Source organism: Acinonyx jubatus, chromosome A1, assembly GCF_027475565.1.
Source record: "Acinonyx jubatus isolate Ajub_Pintada_27869175 chromosome A1, VMU_Ajub_asm_v1.0, whole genome shotgun sequence".
NCBI classification, from domain to species: Eukaryota; Metazoa; Chordata; class Mammalia; order Carnivora; family Felidae; genus Acinonyx; species Acinonyx jubatus.
In genome coordinates this window covers 6,079,892-6,101,520 of record NC_069380.1, presented here as the reverse complement: position 1 = coordinate 6,101,520, position 21,629 = coordinate 6,079,892, and the positions used below count along the sequence as shown (strand labels likewise).

At 36.4% G+C, this 21,629-nt stretch overlaps 1 protein-coding gene and 1 long non-coding RNA gene across 6 annotated transcripts in view; one reads left to right on the top strand and one right to left on the bottom strand.

Annotated features, from left to right (window-relative positions):
- CDK8 (cyclin dependent kinase 8) overlaps nt 1-21,629 on the bottom strand; it is a 124,737-nt gene that overhangs the window by 50,213 nt on the left and 52,895 nt on the right. For 4 of the 5 annotated variants that reach the window (XM_053209919.1, XM_053209959.1, XM_015083752.3 and 1 more), the window contains exons 2-4: nt 18,337-18,412; nt 8,570-8,680; nt 3,657-3,797 (exon numbers count right to left, since the gene is read on the bottom strand). In XM_053209919.1, the coding sequence (XP_053065894.1) occupies nt 3,657-3,797; nt 8,570-8,680; nt 18,337-18,412 (328 nt within the window). Of the gene's footprint in view, nt 1-3,656; nt 3,798-8,569; nt 8,681-18,336; nt 18,413-21,629 lie in introns of those variants that run through there. The other variant, XM_027064583.2, reaches the window with a different exon arrangement.
- LOC113600862 (uncharacterized) overlaps nt 2,700-21,629 on the top strand; it is a 67,549-nt gene continuing 48,619 nt past the window's right edge. The window contains exons 1-2 of the long non-coding RNA XR_008293466.1: nt 2,700-2,954; nt 7,765-7,836. This is a non-coding gene — a long non-coding RNA (uncharacterized LOC113600862). The remainder of the gene's footprint in view (nt 2,955-7,764; nt 7,837-21,629) is intronic.

The window sequence follows — 21,629 nt, the reverse complement described above, 5'->3', positions numbered from 1 at the left end:
CCCCGAGGGAACTCCTTAAAATAAATCTCTGCCTCTCCACACATGCACATTCTGTTTCTCTGGAGGATCCTAATACAAACGTTAGGGCCAGAACCAGGACTATAGCCTGTTGGTCAGACTATTTTCATTTCCCAAGGAGAGGAGAATAAAAGAAGGGAAAGAGTGTAGTCAAAGGGAAGAACAAAGCTAATGCATATATCTTTGTTTTTATTTATCTCTAGTTAAGGCAAATAGATTAAGTGTAAAGCAAACCAACTTATACATACATATTTTAATGTTCTAAAACCAAAAAAGTTTGACTTGGACTCACAAATTATTGCACAAAAATAAATATTTCATGTGTTTCCTTTCAGGCCCATTCTTCTTTTTCTTTTAAAGTTTATTTATTTATTTTGAGAGCGCGTGTGTGTGTGAACAGTGGAGGCTCAGAGAGAGAGGCTCCCAAGCAGGCTCCGCGTTGTCAGCGCAGAGCCTGATGTGGGGCTCGAACTCGCAAACCGTGAGATCATGACCTGAGCCAAAACCCAGTCAGAGGCTTAACCGACTGAGCCACCCAGGTGCCACTCAGGCCCATTCTTCATAAAACATCCACACACATATGCAATTATTACCGACTTCAGTCCAACCAGAGTTTCAGAATTATTAAATCTCTATTTCTCACCAAGGACGACAGACCCCAGTAACTGATCTGCTACTATGTGATGATTAATAGTGATGAAATTAATCTGTATTTATTAAATAGGATTATTAACTGTTAAAGCTCAACTGCACATATCAAACAAAGAACTTCATTATTCTACCATCTCAGATCATTATTTCTATTAATGATGAAGACAATTTTATTAAGCAAACTTTCAATAACATTCTAGGGCATTATTAAAATGATATTTTTAGGGAGTCTGTGCCAATTATCCATCTTAGTCTGATGTTTCTCGTGGCACGTCAGCAATTCGTAACATTAGAAATCTTACATAGGTCTGTTTAGGTCAGTATTGCCACATTTCATCTAAACCTGACTGCAAAGAAGCAAGGAATATAATTAGCCATTAATTATATTTGTTCTAATAGGATAAGTATTTCATCTGCAAATAACAATATTTGAGAGAGTTAAAGTCAAGTTATCAGCTTCTGAAGAACATCCTTCAGAGTAAGTACTTTTTTGCTACAAATATGAATATCTAACGTAATTATAGTTGAGCATTACATACCATCAACACTCCAAAATTTACTTTTTAGTTAGTAGGAAGGTGGACACATTTTAACAAAAACTATGATAACGAATCTTTCTTACAGAAACTGAGGACTGATTCAAGAAGTAAGCACCTGAACCGGTAAGATCCAGACTGGGGGCAGATGTTACCACTTTAATGACCCAATGGTTCCGTGGGCCCTTGTGTGTCTACAATGCACAAGAGACTTAGGTGTGAACAGTCACACACAAATGATTCAAGAGCTTTCACTCTAAGTGGGGGAGTCAAAGGAGGTAGCAGTACTCAGACAATACATTACAGGTCGGAAAATATTTGGGGTAAATAAACAACTAAACAGACAGCAGTGGCAGATGAGAGGGGTAAGAGGAGTGGGAATGGTTTTCTCAGAGAACGAGAATATTTTATCACTGACACTGTTCCCAATTGCCAGCATATGGTGACAATCGAAAGTAACCTCTTTTCATGTTTTTTTGTTTTTTAAATGAATGTTCATTTTTGAGAGAGAGAGAGAGAGAGCGTGAGCAGGGGAGGGGCAGAGAGAAAGGGGGACAGGGGATGCAGAGTGGGCTCTGCGTGGACAGCAGAGAGCCTGATGAAGGGCCTGAAGTCAAGAACCATGAGATCATGACCTGAGTCAAAGCCCAACGCTCAGCCGCCTGAGCCACCCAGGTGTCCCCCTGTTTATTCTCTTATAAAAGTCTGTTTATTATTTTTAAGTCACCTTCAGACGGCGCATCCCTTTGATGCTGGCATCTAGGGTGCACTGCTCCCACTGGCCCCCACCTCTTGGCACACCACTAAAAGACGGGGAGACCTCCAAAATGAAGCATCCCACACTATCTCTAGGTCAAAGAGAACTTGTCTATGCCACACCAATAGAAAGAGCTTTCCCAAAAGAGAAATTAAAAAAAATTAAACTGTAACTATTTTCACTGCTGTAGTTGGTTTTACTGTAAGTGGTTCAAATATATTATATATTAACATAACAACTGAAATGCTGATTTGTTTTCAATTTGTATTCATCTAACAAACAGACATATTTTCACGATGAAAAATAACTCACAACCAAAAGAAAATGTAGTGTCATCTCAGCATAATTAGGGAAAAATGCCCTTTTGCCATATTTTATTCTTTCGGAGATCATAAAAAAAGTCGGTAGCTTAAAAGTATCAATAGTTGACTCCCCTAAAAGTTGAAATTTACTTTCAGCTTCATAAGGAACCGACAGACTTGTCTCACTTCTGTAATTCCACTGTAAATAAAATACCCTAATAATATTAAAAATAAAATTTGCATACGGAAACAAGTTCCTTCGACCAAATTTCTGATGTTACCGGTCCTAGTCTAAATGCTTTCTAGGTATGTGACCTGGAGATAAAATAAGTAGCCTTAAGCACATTGCGAGGAGATTTGTTGAAAATAGATGCAAGCACAAGAAATTATGACACGGCAACATCTGATCTGAAGGCATTAAACACAGAGCAGCTCAGAAAGACTAGGTGCAAGGGGCAGATCAGCTCCATCTCAACGTCTACAGGGCTAAAAGCTAAGTCACTATTGACTACGTCACTGAGTGACTAAGTGACTAGTGACGAAGTCACTATTAGTGACTATGTGACACATGTGATCAGAGACCAAGTCATCACTTCCAGCACTGTGTTTGTAACTGTCTGGAATGAAGGCATTGTCACAGACTTTACTATAGTTACCACCTTTACAAAGAAAAGAACAACAAAGCACAAGGTAATTATGCAATATGGGGAATTTGAGATTTAAATCATTTACATCCAGGAAGATGAATGAACAACACACCATTTAACGAAAAATTTCATGCTAGATGCATTTTATAAAAAGGCATAAATTATTCTGCCATGTGGAATTCTTAAGAATTTAATGTGCATTAACGTGGCAAGGCTTCTCAATAATGTACTCAATAATGATGATTAATAAATGTTACTGGTCAAAAGACTGCTACTAATATAGTGGGGCTTAAAAATAAGCAGGTTGATCTCTACCTCTCAAAAAAATAAACATAAAAAAACAACAACCCAGCAGATTGAATTAAGATCTCCTCTCCGAATATGTAACTTAGTTTCAGTAGGCTCCGAAGTTTCATTTCCAAGTTATTCACAAATATATCGATTTCTAGAGTTTGCTTAGCATCTAATAATCAATTAGACTTCATTTATAAAGTGAAAAGTAAACAAAAGCTTAGGAAAACAAATGTGCCCTCTTTCACCTCTTCAGGGAACCCCAGCCAGTATACGTCAGAGAAGCAGGATGCATCATACAAACAGCACGAGGCTAGACTGTAAGGAGACTACAGCACTCTCACCCTTCTACAAGGTTTGCAAGTCTATGCAGCACTGATATGTAGAGACGACTAGAAAATCAACCAACTATAAATGCATCCTTCTGCTTAAACCTAACTACATACCAACTTACCAAATCCCTGTGCAACACCCAGTTAGCATGCAGGTAGTGAATCCCATCTAGGATCTGATACAATAGTGACTTCACCATTCCCCGAGGTAACTGAACTGGCTTCTTGTTTGCTTTAGAAGCTCTGTGAAACTTGATTATATGCTGAAAGAAAGAAAAATATCACCAGAAGCTTAAAAAAGAAAAGAGGGAAAGATCACTTGATGTATAATATTTTCCTAACAGAAAAAGAAACACTCAGGGATTCCCAAAGATATCCAAAATATAATTTCATATTCTGCTGGATAACATAAACTTAAAATTTCCTACTAACTGAAGCTAAAATTTCATTTCCTGAGCAAATGATCGTGTCTCAGAAAACAAATGATTACAACAGAGAAGTTGAGAGCAATGTGATTTTATTTTAAAAGTATAATTAAAAAATACTTTCAGAATATACTTGACCCCTGTTTACCTGGTAGAAATTTTCAAGAACAGAATCTGTTTTATCTGTACTAATTAAATGAAAAGAAAATAAACAGAACAAATTTCAAGAGATACTTATGGGTTGGCTGACATAGCATAAATGTGTTGCCTGTTTATAATACATGGGTTATAAAGGAAGCACACAGGGAAATTATTTCAATAAAATACACAGAAGCATAAAGAAATCACATGTAAATGACCAGTTCACACTGGAAATATTTAGAAATAGCTAAGATTCAAATGAGAAAAAAATAGCCTTGTACTATTCATTAAAAACTTTCTAGGAACAGTATTAGTGGACATCCAGTAAAACACAATACCATTTTATAAACAGGAAAATTGCTTTATAAACAAATGTACCTCAGTAGAAACAAGATCCCATGTTTCAAACTCTCTTGACAGGTTTCTTCGTTTTAATTAAAGCACTCTTAAACTGCAAGAACACCTACAAATCAGCTGAAATCAACTCTGCTGTGTGTAACACTAGGCATATGCCTGGTACCTCATGTGCAGAAGAACAGACTCTTGAGCAGTATTTATGGGTGAATATCAACCATATTCTTGACATTAGTAAACACAACTAAAACAGGACAGACATATTTTATATTACAGGTCAACATTTTCACCTCCTATTTTCTTATGACATAGAAAGTAGAACAAGGATAAGGAATAACTAGTAACTCATGAGTGAAGAAGTTTTACTTTCCAAAGAAAAAAATATATAGCAAAGACTACCTGGTAGGAAAGTAAAAGTGTCAGCCTGCATGTAGTATGATTAATCTATACTTTATCAGCAGCATAACACTATTTTAATTTTCTTCTGTTATCTGCCCAAAGTATTTTAAAACAGTCAAGCAAAATAGAGCTAAAACTCAATAATCTAGAATGTTCTGTCACATATCCTAAGAAATGGTGTGACAATGACGTCTGTTCACCTTAAGAGCTAGTGGTTTTCAGAGCTTAATAAAAATAGATTAAAATACATCATTATTTATAAAAATTAAAACTTGACAGAGTGAGAAGAAAAGAATATGTAGGGGAGGTACAATAAATGATGCCATATGCACTCCTCCAGTTAACATTTTTAAGTAATCTCTATCCCCAACGTGAGGTTCGAGCTTACAACTCCAAGATCAAGAGTTGCTCACTCTACTGGCTAAGCCAGTTAAACACCCCTTCAGTTAACATTTTCATTAGGGTTTAACAAATTACTTTTTTACCAATATGTCATAACTACAAAAAACTACACTGGGGAAATCGCTTACCTTTGTTTTTATTCCAGGGCTATATAAAAAATATGCGGTGTGCTTAGCATGAAATTTCACCAACACCTAAGTGATTTTTTTAAATGACTCTTTTTACTGCAACTGTTTTTGTTATCCTCTGCTGCCTTACCCCAGTTAATTCAACACTCCAATTAAAATAAGAAAATGAAATGGATAAAGGAGGTTTTAGTAAACGGAATTATTTTATTTTTATTAAAATGAACATTAAAAGTACTTATTTGACTTAAGGCCAATGATGCCCATGTATACACATCTGGGAACACTGCATGCAGCATAATCTGCGAAAGTATAATTATTATATCGACACGTAAAATTAAATATCACATACTAGCTAGAAATTATACTGAATACAATACGATCTCCTATGTTCAACTATTACAAATCATGATTTATTACAAATTATGTTTATAAACCAGCCTACACAATTTCTCATAAATTTGGATCATATAATTTGATTTCATGTTAGGCTTGAGAATGAGCGCCCAATTCAATATCGGCCACACTAAGTTAATAAATTTTTATTAACAGAATCCCAATTTGATTTGATCAGATTTATTTTAAAAGAACAGAAGTGAACAACAACAAAAATATTTACAACCAGCACTGACTGTGGACAATAGTTTCATAGTATAGAAAATGTGATGTCTACTTTCAGTTCAAAACAATTCTTTACAGATAACTTACACAAATAATTTGAATCAAATTGCATTTACTCATGGAAAACAGAAATCTACACAGTGAAAAATACTTCTTATAAATCTGAAAGTATATAAAAAAAACCCATAGAAGTTTCCAGTTCTGAAATCCGTTAGGGTTAAGATTATGTAAGTGAGGTTAATTCTGGAAATTAGCAAGAGTTGAAAACTATTTTACTATTTTCAGGAGGTGAACTTCCTTCCAAACTATTTACTGTTTACTTGTGTTAGTTTTACTTCAAAATTTTGTTTTTACATTTACAAAGTGCAGCTGAATGAAAACTGTAAATTATTTTGAAGATACCTGAAACCGAGCCAGAATAGTATAATCCCTTGCATACCAGTACAGATGGTCCTGACTTACAGTGGTTCCACTTATGATTTTTTGACGTGGTGCCGGAGCAAAAGCGATGAGCATTCAGCAGAAACCACACTGCGAATTCTGAAATGTGATCTTTTCCCAGGCTAGCAGCACGCAGGCCAGGGCTCGCTCAGGCTGCCAGGCGGCGGCAGCTGCTGTACCTCAGCGAGGGGCAACGGCCAACGCGCGACAACCATTCCACACTCACACAACCACTCTGGTTTTCAAGCTCAGGACGGTGTTCAACAGATGATGTGAGGTACCGAGCACTTCATTACAAAGCAGGCTCTGTGTTAGGAGATTTTGCCCAACTGGAGGGGGATGTTAAGTGTTCTCAGCACAGTTAAGGTAGACTAGGCTACGCTATGATGTTCAGCAATCAGGCTAGGTGTATGAAATGTACTTCTGACTTGGTATGTTTCCAATCTGCGATGCATTTATCAGGATCTAACTCCATCGTAGGTCAAGGAAGATCTGTATGTATGTTTGTTTCCTTTTATTTATCTCAAGAGATGCACAGCCAGTATAGAAATATACATATAGGCCAGTATACAAAACACAGTGAAATATGTAAAGATCCTATTAAATTACTTACTAAATATCTGAAAAAATAGAGTTCACAGAAGTGAAGCACTTGTTAATGAATTAACTCAATGTAATACTGGGTTTTCGCTTACTTGTTTTATTTTCTCAACTGTAGTTTGTGTTAACATGTTCTTTACACAAGACTGACTGATCAGCATATAAGTTTTGTGAGTATATTTCAAAATTGTTTTGGCTATCTTGCTACAGATTTTCATTTTATATATCATAAACTCTTATCCCCAAGATTGCACTTCAGAGTTTCAAAAAACTTAACCGTTATGATTAATAGCGTAAATCTGATAGTTGCCCAAGACTTTCGTAAATACCGGTTTTAAAAACAATCTACTGAGTAAACGCAAATACTGAGTTAGCTCTTTGTATTTCAGCTCTTTAGCCAAGATAAATTTAAATTCTGAGCCAAAGCATAAGAGACTCTTAAAAACTGAGAACAAACTGAGGGTTGATGGGGGGTGGGAGGGAGGGGAAGGTAGGTGATGGGCATTGAAGAGGGCATCATTTGGGATGAGCACCGGGTGTTGTATGGAAACTAATTTGACAATAAATTTCATATAATAAAAAAAATAAATAAAAGTAAAAAAAAATTTTTTTAAATAAATTCTCAGTTTATAATAATTTTTATCAATGTAACATCATTTTTGTCATTATATTAGCTAACCTAATAAAACTCATCTAAGAGACTGTAATCACTTGACTTTGAGAATCTTCAAGGATTTGACTGGAAGCTGTCTTCCACAAAGAATTCTTCCTAAACGAGACCATGCCCAATTCAAGTAAGTACAATACTGAATTTCTGTTTATGGAAATAAGGAATACATTAGAATATGGAAATAAGGAATACATTAGAATATGGTATTAAGTGTGAATAATATCCAGGAAATGATTAATAGTATGTTAGATTTGTATACTACACTTAGCTTATGAACCTTTCCAAATACAAAATTCCTCTTCCAAAAAATCCTGTAGAAAAGCAGGAAAAGTATCACATTTTACAGATGGGGGGGGGGGGCGCCTACAACTTCAGAGCCCCCCCCCCCACTCAGAGCCATTAAGAGACTTGCCTGATGTTGTATAACAAATAACAGAATGACTAGCTTTAACGTATTTGTCTCCCTACACACGGATACCACTTTCTCATCTTATATTCCTTTACAGAGTAAAAGGAAACATGCTGCTTTTAAATCCTAGAACAAAATGGCTATTACAGTTACCTTAAAAATTTTATCAAAAATCTGTAGCTAAGATACCACACCGAATAGTTGTTTATACTGTTCAGATTCTACTGTTTTCTGTAGCACGTTACAAAGATGAAATTGATAAGACCAAAAAGTAATAATACAAAGCAAAATACCCTAGTCTTGGTAATTCATCAACCATATTCTGTGAGGTCACTTTTACTTAAAAAAATGTAAATCTCACAGTAAGATAAACTCCTAAAATTGTTTTTAGTCACCTTTAATCCCTGACTAAAACCAATGACTTGATGCCTACCACAATTCACCTTACCCAGAGGTCATGTTCAGCGTAGTCAAACAGAAGCCATACTTTCCTATCAGCATGAGACAGAAACACCTTTTGAAGAGAGATGACATTTGGATGCTTAAGCTCTCGAAGTAACTGCAAAATAAGGAAGATCCATTAAAAATTTTTGCTATGAAAATCATGTTAAATAAACCACACCATTTGTAATTCACAGGCAATAAAAACCCAATGGTAATCAATCCTAAAAATCTCATAACTACCCAGACTATTTTAAAAGTGTCCATACAGATGAGGAAAAACTGTTTGGAAAAGATATAATTGAGTAAATCTGTTTTGTTGTTATTGTTTAGTTGGTTTTCTTATTTCATTTTTATTTTTTGTGATAAAATACATAACATTAAAATGACCATTTTAACAATTTTAAGTGTACAATTCAATAGCATTAAGTCTCCTCAAAATGTTTGCAACCATCACCACTACCCATTTTAGAACTATTTATGATCCTAAAGAGAAACTCTGTACCCATTTAACAATAACTCCCCATTTCCCTTCTCTTCTCTCAGCCACTGCTAACCTCTACTCTACATCGTCTCTATGGATTTGCCTACTCTAGGTACCTCTTTTAAAGTATTAGAGTCATACAGTATCTGTCCTTTGGTGTCTGGCTTATTTCACTTAGCATAATGTTTTGAAGGTTAAGCCACACTGTAGCACTAGCAGCGTCATAATTTCCTTCCTTGCTTAGGGCTGAATACATTCCACGGTATGTATGTACCATCTTTTGTGTATCCATTCATCTGCTGATGTACTTGAGTTGTTTCCGTGTTTTGGCTGCTGTAAACAATGCTGCTGTGAACACTGGTATGCAGCTACCTGAGTCTCTGCTTTCGATTCTTTGGAAATATACACAGGAGTGGAATTGGTGGATCGTATGAGACTTCTGTGGTTCACTTTTGGAGGCAACACCAAACCGGTTTTCACAGCAGCTGTACCATTTTATATTCCCATCAGCAACGCATGAGGGTTCCAATTTCTCCACATCTTCATCAACACCTATTTTCCTTTTTCTCCCCGCTCTTTAATAACAGCCACATTGTAACAGATATGAAGTAGTATCTCACTGTGGTTTAGATTTGCCTTTTCCCTAACAATGGGTTAGGCATCTTCTTTAAGGTGCTCATTGGTCATTTGTATACCTCCTTTGAAGAAATGTCTATCCAAAGTCTTTTGCCCAATTTTGAATTGTTTTTTTTCTTCTTGTTGTTGTGATCCTTTAGCGTAGATATTAATCCCTTATCAGATAAATGATTTACAAATGTTTTCTCCCATTTTGCTAGTTGTCTATGTTTTGACATCATAAAACAATTGAACTTAAATGTGTAGTTTGCAATTCTTTAAAAAAAACTAATCACGACATTAGAAAATACAACATTTATCAATATCAAATAGCAGATGAGAATTAAGATCTGTAATTCTGTGAGATATGGTACCTATTTTCTCAGGCATTTCAAATATATAGTAAAATTGATTAAAATATTTTAGCCTTTAATAAAATAATAAAGAACTTATGCAGACAGAAGCATCTAAGTAGAACACATTTTTATGGGTTTAACCTTTCTCATTTCCTAGAAGGACATTCTTTTATCTAAAATCTTTTATCTCCTTATTTTATTCTCATTTCATAACCAATGTGGCCCTAATAATCCATTAGGATTAAAAGATTAAAAAGTATTCCTACCTTGTCAACAACAGCTCCAACAATGACAAGAAAAAATTTCTCATGAAGCCTCATACTACGTATTTATCAGTTACAACTGACTTACACAGTGGCTTCGAAATGTGTTCCAAATACATGACAGCCATGTGAGAAAGTCAAGGTCTTGGAACTTACCACTTCAGTACCTTTTATAAGAACACTGCTACCAAAACAAGAATATAAATACAATGTTAACAATATATTAGGGACTCTAAAATGAATTCAGCAAAGGAAAGACTATGAATGGACTGTATGTTAAATCACTTACATTAACGATTATTCTCCGGAAAGTGATAATTATTTTATTCAGAAGCAAGATTAAATTCAAGTTATCTATTTCTGCTTTTAGAATATAATTTCAAAGCTATGAGACTTTAGAGAGTACACACAAATCCTCAGAAACCTAAAGGGGCAGTATTTAAGATTAACCATTTCCTAATTAGTAAACAAGGCAAAGAATCTGATAGGGGAAGTCTAGACTTCGGAGTCACCCAGGATAATCCAGCTGGCTGGAGAGCCCACCCTAGTGCTCAGTTCACCTTAGTTCTGGGTCAAGCGTTTTCTCTATTACCTCACGATTGGAACACACTTCTCAGGCACTATTTCAAATCATTTCTGGAAAGTGGCAGGGTAGGAATTACGACAAACTCCATTAGAAACCTACATATAAAGCTATTCTTAGATAACCCCTCAATTTTACTTCCAAGATGAGGCTTAGCTCCGGTACTGGGGAAGTGGGGGAAACAACCAGCAACATACTTTATTAAGTTCTCTAGAGGCCCAAACATGGTGCTAAATAAGCAGAGGACATGCCTTATCTCGCTTAATCATAAATTACTGTATGAAATATTTATATTACTTCTATTTTATAAATGAGAAAATAGTGGTTTGAGGGTATTAAATAATTTGCTCATGGTCATAGTCCTGGGTAGTGGTTACGATCAGGCTTTAAATGCTTTTAAAACTAATTAATTGACTTTTAAAACACAAAGCCAACACTCTAAGGTCTAATACCAATACCTTCCAAGACCTAACACTCGGGGGGGGGGGGGTGCTATTTCTCATTATACTTCATAAGCACAGATGTCTAAATATATACTAGGGTATGAAATGCACAGTGACAGGCACAGTGCCTTGCTCACCATTTCACTGCTAGGTTCTAGCACACTGCCTGGGCACCTGGTAGGCACTCATTAGGTATTTGATGATTAATGAATTTGTGAATTTAAAAATATATACAAATGTACAGGCATCATACAAAACACCCTTTGGCTTCTGACCTGTGGACTAAGATCACTGCTTTCATCATAAAACCAGTCTACTTCTTTTAAGAATGTACTTCTTGGGGCGCCTGGGTGGCTCACTCGGTTTAGCATCCGACTCTTGATTACGGCTCGGGTCATGATCTCGCAGTTTGTGGGTTAGAGCCCCTCAATGGGCTCCGCACGAGTTCAGAGCCTGCTTGGGATTTTCTCTCTCTTCTCCTCACTCTCTCTGCCTCTCCCCTAGCTTTCAGAATAAATAAATAAACTTAAAAAAAAATCCACTTCTATTTTTAAAACATCTACCTGATGAGTCAGACAACAAATCTTCGAGGGTAATAATTTAAAAATATATTAACAGTCAGTGCTATCATTATCATAGTAAGTAAGTAACAGTAAGTGTTATGGACTGAACTGTGTTCTCCCTCACATTCATATGTTGAAGCCTTAACTGCCAGTACCTCAGAATGTGACTGTATCTGAACATAAGACCTTTACAGAGGCAATTAAGTTAAAATAAGGTCATTAGGGTGGCCCTAATCCAATCTGAATGGTGACCTTATAAGAAGAGATTAGGTAGGACACACAGAGAGACACCAGGGCAGCTGGTACAGACAGGACCTTCCAAGAGGTCACAAGAGAATAGTCGTCTGCAAAACCAGGAGAAGCCACAGAGGAAACCCAACTCTGCAGACTCTCCAATTTTGGACTTACAAGTTCCACCAGGAGAGAGTCAGTTTCTGTTGCTTAAGCCACCCAGTCCATAGTATTTTGCTATGGCAGCCTTGGTAAACTAACTCAGTAAATAACTACTATTAGTGAGTAAGTAAGACACTCTATGCGGGGTGTTTTTTAAAGGGAGATTTATCAGGGGATGGGTCACTGTGGGATTAGAGATGGAACCGAGTCTCAGTGGGGGATTACATCTAAGTAAATATTTCTATTGAAGTACTTCCAAAAAACCAGGGAGCTGTGCTACATTTAGCAGGGCTAACATTAACCAAATACCTCCTACATGCCAGCCACTGTGGGAGATACACTAGGTCCTGGACATAAAATGTGCTAAGACTTGCTGAGGTTCTCCAGTGGGAGACAAATGCAAGTAAGCAGACAATCCTAGGCTGCGGCTGCAGTAGTGGTAACCCATTACCGACAGCAGCTAACATTTACCTGGAGTTTATTGTGTCCAAAGAAGTATGCTAAGCTCCTCACAATAAACCCTATGAGACACTATTACCATTTTACAGATGAGGAAACAAAAACACAATTAACTTGCCTTGGGCCCTACAAGCTAGTAAGTGGTCAAGCCAAGTAAAGCACAGGTTTATTTGGCTAGGGCTTTAAGTGCTACAGGCAGTGCTTTGACATTGGTACTCTGGCACTGGGAACATTCCAGTTTTCAAAGCTGATGAAAAGAACTTCAGCATTTCATCACCCCGTACAGAGCCCACAGCATGTAGTTACATATTTCTTAACATTTTCTAAGGTTGGTTTTTTTTTTGCCTTTTTGAAGATTTTAAGTTAAAAAAATTAAAGAAAAGGTTTGAATAAGCTTAAGCAGTGGTTTCCATCACAAAAATCACCTAAATTCTTCTAATTCTACTGGGAACAAATTCTTGTAATTTCCTGAATACTAAGATCACTGCTAAAAATATAAACGTCTTAATATGTCATTCATTACAAACTTAATTCATTCTAATTGTGCCATCTAATATCACCCTTAATTTGAACTCTTAAAGTACAAATAAATAAAAAATTAATAATATTTGAAACTGTATCTTGTTAATAAATACCATGTATAGCTGTGAGAAGATAAGAAAATCTCCAATATTCTCAAAATGACATTGATTTATAATATTAAAATTTTACAACATGGCAAAAATAATAAATTCTGAATTTATGCCATAGGTCTGACGATAGCTATGGGCTGCTTCCATAATTTGGCTATTGTAAATGATACTGGAATAAACACACGGGTGCATGTATACCTTTGAACAAGTGTTTCTGCATTTTAGGGGTAAATACCCAGTTAGTGTGATTACTGGATCCTAGGGTAGTTCTATTTTTTTTTATTAAAAGAAACAAACTTTTTTTAATGTTTATTTTTGAGAGGGAGGGAGGGGCAGAGAGAGAGGGAGACAGAATCTGAAGCAGCGGCCAGCTGCTGAGCTGTCAGCACAGAGCCTGATGTGGGGCTTGAACCCACAAACTGTTAGATCATGATCTGAGCTGAAGTCAGATGCTTAACCGCCTGAGCCACCCAGGGGACCCTAGGGTAGTTCTATTTTTAACTTTCTCAGGAACCTCCATACGGTTTTCCACAGTTGCTACACCAGTTTGCATTCCCACCAATGGTGCAAGAAGATTCCTTTTTTTCCACAGCCTCGCCAACACGTATTGTTTCTTCTGTTTTTGATTTTAGCCATTCCGGCAGGTATAAGGTGATAGCTCATTGTAGTATTGGTTTGCATTTCCCTGATAATGAGTGATGTTGAGCATCTTTTTTGTCTATTGGCCATCTGGATGTCTTCTTTGGAGAAATGCCTATTCATGTCATCTGCCTATTTTTTAACTGGGTTATTTGTTTTGAGTGTTCAGTTTTATCAGTTCTTTATATATTTTAGACACTAACCCTTTATTAGATATGTGATTTGCAAATATCTTTTCCCATTAAGTGGGTTGCTTTCTAGTTTTGTTGACTGTTTCCTTCGCTGTGCAGAACCTTTTTATTTTGATGTAGTCTCAACAGTTTATTTTTGCTTTTGTATCCCTTACCTCAGGAGGCATATCTAGAAAAGTGTTGCTATAGATGATGTGAGAGAATTGACTGCCTGTGCTCTCTTCAAGGATTTTTATGGTTTCATGTCTTACATTGAGGCCTTTAATCCATTTTGAGTTTATTTTTGTGTACTGTTTAAGAAAGTAGTCCAGTTTCATTCTTTTGCATATAGCTGTCCAGTTTCCCCAATACCATGTGTTGAAGAGATTGTCTTTTTTCCCATTATAAATTCATTTCTCCTTTGTCAAAGATTAACTGACACACTTGTGGGTTCATTTCTGGGTTTTCTATTCTGTTCCACACATGTTTAAAAAGTTAAACAATATATTTCTAAATAATCCATGAATAAAAGAAAAGAATCACAAAGAAAATTGAAAACATTCTGTACTAAATGATAATGAAAATACAATGTAACAAAACTTATGGAATGCAAGTAGAATACAACTTAAAGGGAAATTTATAGTTTTAATTGCTTATTGAAAAGAACCATTTAAAAATCAATGACCTAAGGTTCCACCTTAAGAAGATAAAAAAGAAATGCAAGCCAAAAGTAGAAGGAAAAAAAATAATAAAGAGTAGAGATCGATAATATAGAGAGAAAATACAAATTACCAACCTCCAATGAAACAGGACATCACTACAGAAGCTACAGATATGAAAAGATACGGGAATAATATGAACAACTTGGTGCTGATAAATCAACAACTTGCGTGAAATAGACAAACTACATAAAAAATACAAGATATCAAATACTAGATGCTATTAAGGATATAATATTAGTTTGTGAATTCTATCAAATATTTATAGAAGAAAAGCTACCAATCTTACAGAAACTGAGAATACAGGGGATGAAGAAATGCTGCATAACGTGTTTCATGAGGGCAGCATAGTCTTGATACCAAAGACAAAGACATTACAGAAAAGATAATTATAGAACAACGTCCTTCAAACTCATACAGTTAAAACTCCTTAACAACACACTAGTAAATCAAATCTAGCAATAAACAACCAAGCAGGGATTATTTCAAGAATGCAAAATTGGACAAACATTAAAAATCAATGTGGTCTACCAATGAAACAGAATAAAAGAGAACTATAGGGTCATTTCAGTACACGTAGGAAAAAAGCATCTGATAAAATTCAATACCACTTATGAAAAAACTAGAAAGAGCTTCCTAAGTCTGACTGACAGCATCTATAAAAACCTACAGCTGGCATTTTATCTAATAGTGAAACACTGAAAACACTTTCCCCAAGACTGGGAACAAGTCAAAGATGTCCGTCCTCATTACTCTTCAACATTATATGGAAGCCAAGTCAGTGCAATAAGAAAAAAAATACAAAGATGAAAAGAGGTAAAACTATTCCAAATCATAGATGACATAATCATTTCTCTGCATATATCACCAAAACCTACCAGTGAATTTAGATATAAAATGGATACGAAAATAACAATATTAAAAAAATTCGAAGTATAGAAGCAAACAAATGGGAAGTAAAAATTTTTAAAGCAATCCATTTACAAGAGTACCAGAAAACATGAAGTCCTTAAGAATGAATTTAACAGAAGGTGTGCGTTTTCTCTACAACTAAAAACTACAAAACACTATTGAGAAAAAGTAAAGAAAATATTAAAAAATAGAAAGTTTATCTTTTGAGTTTCATGGACCGAATGCAATATTATTAAGATATTAGTTTTCCCCGAATTGATCCAAACCATAATCCCAGCATGCATATTTTAGAAATAAAAATGAGCTGATTCAAACATTCGTATGATACTGAAAAGGACCTAAAATAGCCCAAACAATCCTGAAACAGAGGACTAAAGCTGGTGGCCTTATACAATCTTACTTCAAATCTTGCTGTAAAGCTAGAGTGACCTCATAATGGCATAAGGGCGGACAAAGAGATCAGTAAGAATGGAACATAGCCCAGAACAGTTCACACTTACATAGTCATTTAAGTTTTTACAAGGGGAGGGGAGAAGCTCAAACCCTACATCACATGTATACAAACAAAAATGAATCAAACGGAACCCAAACTAAAGCGTACAACCAAAACTATACAGCTTTTAGAAGGAAACACAGGAAAATATCTTCACAACCCGTGGGTAAAGATTTCTTCAGTCAGGCACAGAAAACAATGGTCACGAAAAGGAAAAAATAGTAAATTTCATCAAAAATAAAAATTTGTGCTCACTTTAGGTTGAAGAACCATAATCATATACATTAAAAATAAGTGTTCATATTTCTTTCCGTGCTTAACTTCATTTACAGTTATCAACATACACATGAAGAATGTATGTTCCTAAAATGAGTTGTTTTCAAAACATTTTGCTGAAGTTTAATAAACACAGAGAAAGAGCACACAAACCCGTTAAGTGCACAGCTTGGTGAGTTCTCACATAGTAAACCCACATAACCAGACCCGGAACAAGAACAAGAAACAACACATTACTAGAATCCTGAAAGTTCCCTTGTCTCCACTTTCCGTCACTCCCTGACCCCTCCAAAGATAATCTCTATCATGACATCTAACATCACTGACCACAGTTCAATGGATTTTAATTCTTTAAAACTAACTAGAAGATACAGAACTGTAGATGCTGGAAGAACGGATAGTTAATGTACAGATATCCTTCCTCTAGATTCGAGAGCATTAAAAATCGATCAATTACATGAAAGGTAATTTCCAGCATGGCATACCCTCCACCTCACCTCTACTCTTCCCTCGTGGAGGTAATTCTTACATGTCTTCCTGGAACCTTCCTTGATTTTCTCAGTTAGATGTAGATCCTTTTCCCATTCATACAGTTCTATCACTGTGCTTGGTATACCATTATTATAAGAGATATGAGTGTCTCTCCTCATCAGCATGTAAATACTCAAGGCCAGGGACCCTGACTGCTCCGTTTCTTTACTTTTACCTACTCTAGTTCCTGTCAACATGACATACAACAAATGAATGAAAACCCAGTGGTATAAATCTATTAAATGAGTAAAATTATCTAAGTTAATATATCTAGCTCACAATAGCCTATTATCTGTGGATAGATACAAGGGCTAAAAGCAACAAGATTATAATATATATTCTATAATATTCTCATTATAGCCAGAAAAGATAAATTTGGACCCACAGTGCCACAATAGTAAAAACTGAAGTAAAATCTCATGAAAGTAAAACTCAGTTTAAATCTGTGAATAATTATTTAATAGTGCATTAAGATGAATATTTTCCTTTGGGATTAAAATGAAATTCTAATGCCATATGGAAAGCTAAGTTTCCAAAAGAAAACAGCGCATATTTTTAACATATTCAAATGAACAGATACAATGAAAATCAAGTAACACAATCTCATTTTAAGTTCATGTAATGACATCAATCTCATTAAAATAGAAATACTAGTTTTAATGAACACATAGGTTCCTACAAACTTACTTTTATTGCACCCAATGAAATAATAACTGGACCCTTAATATTTAGTGACATTTGGGGCGCCTGGGTGGCGCAGTCGGTTAAGCGTCCGACTTCAACCAGGTCACGATCTCGCGGTCCGTGAGTTCGAGCCCCGCGTCAGGTTCTGGGCTGATGGCAGAGCCTGGAGCCTGTTTCTGATTCTGTGTCTCCCTCTCTCTCTCTCTGCCCCTCCCCCGTTCATGCTCTGTCTCTTTCTGTCCCAAAAATAAATAAACGTTGAAAAAAAAAATTAAAAAAAAAATATTTAGTGACATTTATCAGAAAAATATATATTTATATAAACAACTAAGACAGACTTACTCCCAAATAAATGAATTTATGCAGACATTTTTGCTAGAACTACATGCCACTTTTACTTCTCTTAGGAAAGAAATATATTTTTCTACAAATGGCCAATATGAAAAATATTTACCAACTTTCAATTAATGTGTATATGTGACAAATACAATTCAGAGACCACATAGTTGACATTCATGAGTCAAATGATAATAATGATTATAAAAAGAGCTTCACTTACTGCTATTTCTCTACATGCCGACATAGAGATCCCAGTTCCTTCTATTTGTTTTAAAGCATAGTCCTTATCATCTTTCCTGCAAAAACAAAGTTATTTTAATATACAGATAAAACTAAATTTATGTGCATTTTTAGTAATATAAAATATAAATAAATATAAGCCACATATTTGATACACAGACCACTTTTCACATGTGTTAAATAGTATCATATAGGAAGAAGTTTTTAGATAATCTAGTTCAATCCCATTATTTGATGAGGAAAGTCACATTCAAAGTAATAAAAAGACTTGTCCAAGCCTCCATGGTTTGGGGAAGACAAAGATTCAGAAATGGAGCTCCAGACTTTCAGCAATGATACGTATAGATTTCCTTTTATACACGCATGTGTGCGTGTGTACTGTACCCTCAACACACACACACACACACACACACACACACACAACCTTGCTTCCTAAAACCATTCAGATATCGGTGGGTCAAAAAAAAATTAAGAAATGTATGCATCAGCAAAGTACAAGATGGTTATAATTTCAAACATGTTATAGTCCTCATATCTCCCAAGTACCTTTGAAGAGATTCACTCAACACGTGTTTACTAAGCACTTACTATGTATTCAGAACTGTGCTCGGTATGGGGGTTACAGCAGAGTTCCTTCTTCTATGGAGCTTTCTGTGTCTGCTGGCCTAGACAGATAAGTAACTAACATACCGCAGTACAATATAAGTGCTATGATAGGGCAAGCGCAAACCGCAGAGGTTACTGAACGGTTACTCTGGTGGAGGACCTAAGCAAGGACTTCTCAGAAGAAACACCATTCAACTGGGGCCTAAGTGGCAATTTTCACACTGTTTTGACTCAGGACCCCTTTACTCTCTTGGATATTACTGAGGACCTGCAAGGTTTTGTTCGTCATATCTATCAGTACTTACCCTATTCGATTTTAAAAATGGGAACTTTTAAAAACAGAATACAAAGCACCTATCCGTTAGCCAGCAGAGCGATGATGTCACGTTATGACACCTTTGGGGAAAAAACCCACTGTACGCGCACGAGACAGTGAGAAAGGAAATACCATTGGCCCTTGAACAGTATGGGTTTGAGGTGCACGGGTCCACTTATATGCAGATTTTTTTCAGTACAATACAGTACTGTAAATATATTTTCTCTTCTAGTTTTAGTAACATTTTCTTTTTTCAAGCTTTCTTTATTGTTAAGAACACAGTAAATAACATATGTAACATAACAAACATGTGTTTACTTTGCTGTTTATGTGATCTGTATGGCTTAAGTAGTCAAGTTCTTAGGGAACTAAAAGTTATATGTGGATTTTAGACCGTGGTGACTGTGGTAGGCTGTCGGCGCCCCCAACCCCCACGTACTCAAGGGTCAACTGTGACATCACAGCACTACTATGAAAATCGTGTTGACCTTGCAGATTCTCTGAAAGGATTCTGGGGGTAACTAGCGGTTCCCAGATTAGAGTTTGAGAAGTGCTGATGTGGGGGTATGTGTGTGTGTGTACGTGTATGTGGCTTGAGTTAAGACGGAAACACAGTGTGAAGACGCATGAGGCGAGACAAAAGCATTTGACGAGAACAGACATCGTAAACAACGGGGGATGAGGCTAAGGACATTAATCAGGAACCAGAACATAAAAGTCTTTTTACTCCAAGAATAACAGGAAGCCCTCCATTAAAGATCTCTTTAATAAGAGAATATCAATTATATTTTACTGGGAAAACATATCTTTGGCTGCCTTTTGAATGCTTTGGGAGAGCAAATGAGAACAGGAGGCAGAGAAGCCACTGAAAAGTAAACAGCGTTAAAGTAATTCAGCTGAGAGACGGTGGCGGTGGCTGCACAACGGTGGTTTCTATACAGAGGACGCGGACCGGAGTGCGCGAGGCAGGACCAGTAGCACTTGGTGACAGGATACTGGTCAGAAGGAAGGAGGAGGAGTCAAAGATAATGATTTCTGCCGAGGCAGCAGGTTACCAGCAACATTACCGACTGACATAAGAAACGGGAGGAAAAGGACCGAGGAAAGAAGACAGCTCTGTTTTGTGTAGGTTGAGTCTGCGGCACATCCGAGATACCAGAGTGAGGATGGCAAGCTGAATAAACAAGTCTAAAGCTCGAGAGAAAGCTGAAGACACGCGTTTACTATCATCAGGACACACACGGTAATCAAAGCCATGGGAGTAAAGTGATGCCAGAGAGGTCAAAAAAAAAAAAAAAAAAAAAGAGTTTCAAAAAGGGTAGAATAATAAATAGTATCGAGAGCTGCGGAGACTAGTGAGGTGAAGAAGCGTTCACTGAATTTAGCAATGATGAAGTCACCAGAGAGCAGACCGGGCGAAAACAGTTGAAGTGATGTAACGGCAGAGTCCGCATTGCAGCAGCTGGCGATGAACGGGGCACAAGCAAACTAAGATAATAAACGGAGACATCTGAGAGGGAGAAAGTACACCAGCAGCTGGAATGATGCGCAAGGTTACAGAGTTACTATTATTTTAAGACGGAAGAGAACTGAATAGGTTAAGCACTGCCAGGAAGAATCCAGAGCGAAGGAGCTGCTGATGGAAGAGGCACAGGCAGGTAAAAATTAAGAGAGCAAAGACGGAAATGCTGAGGAGAAATTAAACAAGGCTAGAAGGAGAAATACTTTCAGGGAGAGTTCTCACCTGATGGCTTTGAATCTTCCTGATGTTGGAAATTAGGTCATATACTAGAAGTAAGAGGAGGGCACCTAGGCGGCTCAGTCAGTTAAGTGTCCCGACTCTGGACTTCGGCTTAGATCATGATCTCACGGTTCCTGAGTTCAAGCCCCGCATCTGGCTCCATGCTCCCGGCACGGAGACTACCTAGGATTCTCTCTCCCTCTCTCTCTCCCCCCCCCCCCACTCCCTCTCAAAATAAATAAACCTAAAAAATAAAAGTACGGGCAAAGGTGGTAGAGTTCAAGATTTGAAAGGATAAAAGGAGGTTTGGTTGAATAAAATCTATTCATTTAAGTTCATTTAATACTTTATCTCAAATTATTAAAACATACATAGCTTTATCTCCATGATTGCAATATATTTACACCAAATCCTTAGCTGTGGGGGAAAAAAAATCCCAATTCCAACATTATTTTTCTGAAAAAAAGATTTGTCTTATGACAATCGGCTTTATAACATACTTTCTAGTAAAGCCCCATGGGCACTCATTATTTTAAAAATACATTAAGTGTACCTACACTCAATGTTCACTATGTCTGAATGATGTGTGAAAGAATTAAAAACATGAAGT